Consider the following 7,938-nt stretch of genomic DNA (forward strand, 5'->3'; position numbering starts at 1 on the left):
AAAATATTGTTTTGTACCAGCAAGATAAAACAAAGTGGACAAGCAAGCTAATTAGCAAGAGCATAGGAATCATCAATAACCATTCTGGTCTCACTCCCTACATGGATCATGAGTTCTGTTTCTACCTTGTGACAAGTAATTGCGGCGCATCCTGCTATCTCTATTAGGTGTACATTCCTGAGTGTTTCGTGCAGTCTGCAGCTACAAGTAGTGGCAGCTCACGAAGATAAGAGGGGCCTAGCACTCCTTATCACTCACACAGGGATGGACATCATTTGATTCACAGGAGTCCATTTGTTCCAAACCACAGGGAGTCACACAATCAGGCCATAAAGAACAGATGTCCTTGCAATTACCAGTGTCGGCTAGTCTTTACAGTCTCACACGCTCTGCCTTTACTTTTAACTATTTCATTGTGGTTTCTGTCACTTAAAATCAAAGCTCAGCAAAGCTACTATTCCTAACTTGGCTATATTTCCCATTAAGCATAGTGCCATGCCTTTCTGCTCACTTCCACAGCCTTACCATCTCTATCACTGTAACTTCCTCATATATATCGACATTGTACATTTCTTACCTCCTTTCCATTCCTCTAACTAGCTTCTGATATATACCTTCGTCCCTTCCATTGACAGCTATGGCTTCAGCTGCCTATGCCACAGACTCTGGAATTCTGCTGCTCCACCTCTGTCTCAAGACTTGCCATGAAATCAATGTCTTTGACCAAACCTTTGGTTACCTCTCCTGCTCAGGGCTCTGAGGTGCCTTGGGAAATCTTACTGCATTAAGGTTCTAAATAAATGCAAGTAGTTGTTGGTGAAATGTTGTATATGTGCCACCATCAACCCCATCTTGATCAGCACAGTTCAAGACACTGGATTACTCTCCTTTTCACCCAACTGACCATTTTGAAAAGTAATTATATAATTTGGATTAAAAACAGAAGGTGTTGGAAATACTCAGCAGGTCTGGCAGCATCTGTGGAGAGAGAGACGGAGTTAATGTTTCATAGAGTCAAAGAGGAGTACAACGCAGAAACAGGCCCTTCGGCCGATCGTGTCCGCGCCAGCCATCAAGCATCTATCTATTCTAATCCCATTTTCCAGCACTTTGCCCGTAGCCTTGTGTGTTATGGCAGTTCTAGAATGTTCTACCCAGTCTTAGTAAAGACACATTTGCACCAGACTGGAAAGCCTTCCTACAGCCTACAGCTATCCTCCTCGCTTATCTACCACATGGCCAATCTTTGTGTCGTTTGAAAACTTCTTGATCGTGCCCCCTATATTTATGTTAATCGTTAATACATACCACAAAAAGCAGGGGACCCAGTGCTGAGCCATGCGGAAAGCCATTGGAAAACAGTCCTCCAGTCGCTAAAACAGGTCTGCGACCTTTAATCTGAAATGTTAACTCTGTTTCTCTCTCCAAAGATGTTGCCAGATCTGAGTATTTACAGCACTTTCTGTTTTTATTTCAGATTTCCAGCATCTGCAGTAATTGATTTTATTATATAATTCAGATGTTTTATTTCAGGTATCCTTGACAAAGGGGAGGATTTCATTTTAAAATGAAATTCCCTAAAACCAACAGACTAATGTTAGGTTCTCTCTACCTGCTACATTTTACTGAGTAGAGTAAGTTATATATTTTTGAGAAATACCAAGCACAGTTTTAATACAGCAGTGTCCCATAGCACTCTGTACATATGGCTCACTCACTAATGGAGTAACCTGCTCCATTTAAGTGGTTTAGGTTTAGTGTGCCAGCATGTTGGGCAGGTCTGGTTCAAACAGATACAAAAATGAAATTTTTAAATGCAGTGTACCCTTCATGAAGGTTCTGTTCACTTTTCATGAAATTAACCATTTTCCACATTTGTGAGGAACACTAATAAAATACCACATTGTTAGTAAGATTGGTTAATATTACAGCTTTTATTAATGCCAGATCCTGTAAAAAGATAACTCAGAATGCCTGGAAGTGTGCGAAAGTTAAGAGATGAAGACATTAATCCATGTCTTGAGGTAGGAGCATTGTTAAACTCCAGCAGGCATTTTCACCAATTTTTATTGTAACTGATGTGACAAATAATTCATTTTTATTTAAAGGAAACTGATGCCTCCAGGAAGTGCCTAGAAGCAAACAATTACAACAAAGATATGTGCACCCAGTATTTTCTGAGGTATAAAATGTGTAGGAAATTCTGGGTAAGTGTGACTGAAGATTTGACTCGTAGATTTTACCAGAAGACCCTTTGAGCTGTGTGTGAAAGAAAATCAGTCACAAAGTTGGCTGGTTTCAGTGTGGTATTGCATTACATATCAGCCTGGATTTTCTAATCAAAGCACAAATATAGGTGGAAAGTTCTTCAGCCTTCTTGTAATGCTGCCATTTCCAGGATCTTCTGTCGGAGGTGATGCAGAACTTGCAATATATTGCCACAGTCAGTCTCAATCTCTGAATAATGATTTGTTTAACTCTCACCAGTAGCCATTGACCAAGGATGCAACTATGGTAAATTTATTGTGTATCTCCATTTGTTCATGTAGTTAACATGTTGAAACAAGTTTTGCAGAAATAATTTACTTTGAAACAATTTTTTTCCCTTTTGAAGAACAATATAATGATTGAAAGACGAAGAAATGGCATTAGTCCTGACATGCCAACAGCCAAGGATAGAAAAGATATTTTGGAAGAATACAAAGAGAAGCCCTACTGATCTTGATTCTGAATAATTGATCAATGTGAATGAATGCACTTGAATAACTTTGAATATATATAATTTTGTCTAAATAAAACTTTATCAAATTAATGCAAAAGTGCATAAGAATGTCACAGAATATATGTATGCAATTCTCAGTAAATAAACGCCTAAAAGCACTGTCTTCAGATTTGAGCAATGGGAGCAAAGGAATTGTTGAAACAAACAACTTATAATGCATATAATAACTTAAAAGATCAATTTTGAATTTTAGAGAATTGCATTTATGGGCTAACAGGAAAGATGGTTGAAGCTAGGAATTCTATTTTGGACTAAGATATAATATGTGTATTTGTTTTGTCAATGTAGACCACGATTAATTTGCATGTGCTCATAATTTTTATGTAACTTTAGAACACTTATTGCCTCAGATTTTCCAATCAGTAATGAAGTGACGGCACTCCCTCGCTAACCTTCAAGAAACTGCCCACAAAAGGCTTAGTGATTTCTGTGACATGGTTTTCATCTTGCCCAATGCTAATTTCATCCTGGTGTCAGCTTAAGGGGATCTCTGGCATTCAATGACTGATGTCATCAAGCAGGCTATGCAGCCAATTACACTGAAGAATTCTCATAGACAGCAAGCCAGAATTTAAAAAGCACTGATTAACGTTTGTTACAAATTTACAGACTGCAAAATAAAGATGGGGTCATGCACATGGGATTAAGGTAGAAGCTAAAATATAAACTCAATTTTTTTTTAATTTATGGAATTTTATAATGGAGAAAATTGACATTCAACAAATATTAAATTATTTTTAGGGCCGGGGCATTGCTTAGCTATAACTGTGAACTTAGTATGTTGTTAAAAACCCAATTGCACCTAATTCAATACGGCATAACTTTTTCAAGGGTTTTTTACAGTGAGACTAGGGGTGTAAAAATGAAAGTTTGTCAATTTAATTGATTTCTAAGATTTCCATCTGTGGTGACTTCAGTGCCACCTGTGGAGTAGTGGGGACTCATTGATAGCAGCTTCTGGATTTCCAGGTTTAAATTCACGTGTGCAGATACCAGAAGTTGCTGTCAGTTTCACAATTGTAATGGCAGTTTTGCCATCATTACAACCATATGATTTGGGCTAATGTCTTGTTTGTGACTAGGCAGACATACATTTTCTGTAATGTACAAATTTTAAGTTCCCAAAGTGATACGAATTTAACAAAGGCTTTTAACAAGTCATTTAAAGTGGTGTGTGAAGTTTTATTCATTCATTCATGGGATGTGAGCATCACTGGCAAGGCCAGCATCTATTGCCTATCCTTAATTACCCTTGAGAAGGTGGTAGTGAGCTGCTGCCTTTAACTGCTGCAACCCGTGTGGTGAAGGTACTCCCACTGTCTGTTAGGTAGTGGTTTCCAGTATGATGACCCAGTGATGAAGGAATGGCAATATATTTGTCATTTAGGATGGTATGTGAGTTGGAGGGGAAATTGAAGGTGGCGGCTGGGATGTTACCCTAGGCGGACTGGATCAGGCCACCGACTGAAAGGTTGGTGGCGAACCCGCTTCGAGGTAGGAGCGATCATCATATGATTGAGTTTTACATTTTTAAAAATTCATTCATGGGATGTTGGCATCACTGGCTATGCCAGCATTTATTGCCCTTGAGAAGGTGGTGGTGAGCTTCCTTCTTGAACCGCTGAAGTCCATGTGAGGTAGGTACACCCACAGTGCTGTTAGGAAGGGAGTTCCAGGATTTTGACCCAGCGACAGTGAAGGAACGACAATATAGTTCCAAGTCAGGATGGTGTGTGACTTGGACGGGAACTTGCAGGTGGTGATGTTCCCATGCATCTGCTGCTCTTGTCCTTTGAGGTGGTAGAGGTCGTGGGTTTGGAAGGTGCTGTCTAAGGAGCCTTGGTGCGTTGCTGCAGTGCATCTTGTAGATGGTACATGCATATTCAGTTTGAGGGAGAGAAGAGTGGGTCCAAGACTAGTATTTTAAATTTAAGTGCAATTATGAGGGCATGAAAGCAGCTAGTTAAAGTGAACTGGCAAATCAGGTTAAGGGATAGGTTAATAGCGATGCAGTGGCAGACATTTAAGGGGATGTTACAGAATACATAGAATAGATGCATTTCAGCGAGAAAGAAATTCCAAGATGGGACCCACCATCCATGGTTAACCAAAAGAGTAAAGTAACAGATAAAGAAAAAGCCTATAATTGCGCAAAAATGGGAGGCAGGTCAGAAGATTGGACAGAATATAAAAAACAGCAAAGAAAGACTAAAAGATTGATGAAGGTAAAATTAGAGTATGAGAGAAAGCTAGCTAGAAATATAAAGACAAATAGTAAGTTTCTATAGATATTTTAAAAAGAAGCGTTAACAAAGTGAGTGTTGGTCCTATAGAAAGTGAATCTGGGGAATTAATAATGGATAATAAGGAAATGGCAGATGAGCAGATATTTTGCATCAGTCTTCACTATTGAGGATGCAAGTAACATCCCAGTATTAGCTGTAAGTCAGGAAATGGAAAGGAGGGAACAAAGAACAGCACAGGAACAGGCCATTCGGCCCTCCAAGCCTGCACTGATCATGATGCCTGTCTAAATTAAAACCTTTTGCACTTCAGGGGTCCGTATTCCTCTATTCCCATCCTATTCATGTATTTGTCAAGATGCCTCTTAAAACGTCGCGATCGTACCTGCTTCCACCACCACCTCTGGCAGCAAGTTCCAGGCACTCACCACCCTCTGTGTAAAAAAAACTTGCCTCACACATCCCCTCTAAACTTTGCCCCTCGCACCTTCAACCTATGTCCCCTAGTAACTGACTCTTCCACTCTGTCCATGCCGCTCATAACTTTGTAAACCTCTATCATGTCGCCCCTCCACCTCTGTCGTTCCAGTGAAAACAATCTGAATTTATCTAACCTCTCCTCATAGCTACTACCCTCCAGACCAGCCAACATCCTGGTAAACCTCTTCTGTACCCTCTCCAAAGCATCCACATCCTTCTGGTAGTGTGGCGACCAGAATTGTATGCAATATTCCAAGTGTGGCCTAACTAAGCTGCAACATGACTTGCCAATTTTTATACTCAATGCCCCAACCGATGAAGGCAAGCATGCCGTATGCCTTCTTGACTACCTTATCCACCTGCGTTGCCACTTTCAGTGATCTGTGGACCTATACGTCCAGATCTCTCTGCCTGTCAATGCTCCTAAGGGTTCTGCCATTTACTGTATACTTCTCACCTGTATTAGACCTTCCAAAATGCATTACCTCACATTTGTCCGGATTAAACTGCATCTGCCATTTCTCCTCCCAAGTCTCCAACCAATCTATATCCTGCTGTATCCTCTGACAATCCTCATCACTATCCGCAACTCCACCAACCTTTGTGTCATCCGCAAACTTACTAATCAGACCAGCTACATTTTCCTCCAAATCATTTATATATACTACAAACAGCAAAAGTCCCAGCACTGATCCCTGCGGAACACCACTAGTCACAGCCTTCCATTCAGAAAATCACCCTTCCACTGCTACCCTCTGTCTTCTATGACCGAGCCAGTTCTGTATCCATCTTGCAGCTCACCTCTGATCCCGTGTGACTTCACCTTTTGTACCAGTCTGCCATAAGGGACCTTGTCAAAGGCTTTACTGAAGTCCCTATCGACAACATCCACTGCCCTTCCTTCATCAATCATCTTCGTCACTTCCTCAAAAAACTCAATCAAGTTAGTGAGACACGACCTCCCCTTCACAAAACCATGCTGCCTCTCGCTAATAAGTTCATTTGTTTCCAAATGGGAGTAAATCCTGTCCCGAAGAATCTTCTCTAATAATTTCCCTACCACTGACGTAAGGCTCACCGGCCTATAATTGATCTCGTGTGCAAGAACTCAAGAAAATTACAATCACTAGGAAAGTGGTACTGAACAAATTGTTGGAGCTGCAGTCTGACGAGTCCCTGGGCCCTGATGGACTTCATCCTAGGATGTTGAAAGAAATAGCTAGTGAGAAAGTTGATGCATAAGTTTTAATTTTCCAAAATTCCCTAGATTCGGGGAAGGTTCCATTCGATTGGAAAATAGCGAATGTATCTCCTTTATTCAAAAAGGGAGGGAGACAGAAAGCAGGAGACTGCAGGCCAGTTAGCTCAACATCTGTCCGAGGGAAAATGTTAGAAGCTACTATTAAAGACGTTATAGCAGGGCATTTAGAAAAATTCAAGGTAATCAGGCAGAGTCAATATGGTTTTTTGAAAGGGAAATCATGTTTAACCAATTTATTGGAGTTCTTTGAGTGAGTTACATGTGCTGTGGATAGAGGGGATGTATTGGTGGATGTATTGTACTTAGATTTCCAGAAGGCATTTGAAAAGGTGCTACATCAAATGTTATTGCGGAAAATAAAAGCTCATGGTGTAGGGGTAATGTATTGGCATGGATAGAAGATTGTCTAGCTAACAGGAAACAGAGAGTAGGCATAAATGGGTCATTTTCTGTTTGGCAATATGTAATGAGTGGTGTGCCACAGGGATCAATGCTGGGGCCTCAACTTTTTACAATTTATGTAAATGACTTAGATGAAGGGACCTGCTAAATTTTCTGATGACACAAAGATAGGTAGGAAAGTAACTTGTGAAGAGGACATAAGGGGACTACAAAGGAATATAGATAGGTTAAATGAGCGGGCAAATACCTGGCAAATGGAGTATAATGTAGGAAAGTGTGAAATTGTCCACTTTGGCAGGAAGAATAAAAAAGCATGTCATCTAAATGGTGAGAGATTGCAGAGCTCTGAGATGCAGTGGGATCTGAGTGTCTTAGTGCATGTATTGCAAAAGGCTAGTATGCAGGTACAGCACGTAATTAGGAAAGCTAATAGAATGTTATAGTTTATCCTGAGGGGAATTGAATACAAAAGTAGGGAGGTTATGCTTCAGCTATACAGGGCATTGGTGAGACCACATCTGGAGTACTGTGTACAGTACTGGTCTCCTTATTTAAGGAAGGATGTAAATGCATTGGAGGCAGTACAGAGAAAGTTTACTAGACTAATACATGGAATGGGTGCGCTGTCTTACGAGGAAAGATTGGACAGGCTAGGCTTGTATCCGCTGGAATTTAGAAGAGTAAGAGGTGACTTGACTGAAACATACAAGATCCTGAGGGGTCTTGACAGGGTGGATGTGGAAAGGATGTTTCCCCTTGTGGGAGAATCT

General features: G+C 40.6%; 1 protein-coding gene across 1 annotated transcript; it reads left to right on the forward strand.

The window, feature by feature from the left end:
- The first annotated feature begins 1,920 nt into the window (after positions 1-1,920).
- Positions 1,921-3,943, forward strand: chchd7 (coiled-coil-helix-coiled-coil-helix domain containing 7). The gene is made up of 3 exons (XM_068030874.1): positions 1,921-2,024; positions 2,109-2,207; positions 2,615-3,943. Exons 1-3 carry the CDS (start codon positions 1,971-1,973, stop codon positions 2,717-2,719), a joined length of 258 nt encoding a protein of 85 aa, XP_067886975.1. The 5' UTR covers positions 1,921-1,970; the 3' UTR covers positions 2,720-3,943.
- Positions 3,944-7,938: the final 3,995 nt, after the last annotated feature.

The sequence above is a fragment of the Heterodontus francisci genome, chromosome 5 (assembly GCF_036365525.1).
Source record: "Heterodontus francisci isolate sHetFra1 chromosome 5, sHetFra1.hap1, whole genome shotgun sequence".
Taxonomy (NCBI): Eukaryota; Metazoa; Chordata; class Chondrichthyes; order Heterodontiformes; family Heterodontidae; genus Heterodontus; species Heterodontus francisci.

Excerpts from the sequence above, each read along its gene's own strand:
- chchd7 (XM_068030874.1), top strand. The coding sequence starts at position 1,971 with ATGCCTGGAAGTGTGCGAAAGTTAAGAGATGAAGACATTAATCCATGT. Across the intron at positions 2,025-2,108 it reads ACATTAATCCATGTCTTGAG|GAAACTGATGCCTCCAGGAA; the intron begins GTAGGAGCATTG and ends TTTTATTTAAAG. Across the intron at positions 2,208-2,614 it reads AAATGTGTAGGAAATTCTGG|AACAATATAATGATTGAAAG; the intron begins GTAAGTGTGACT and ends TCCCTTTTGAAG.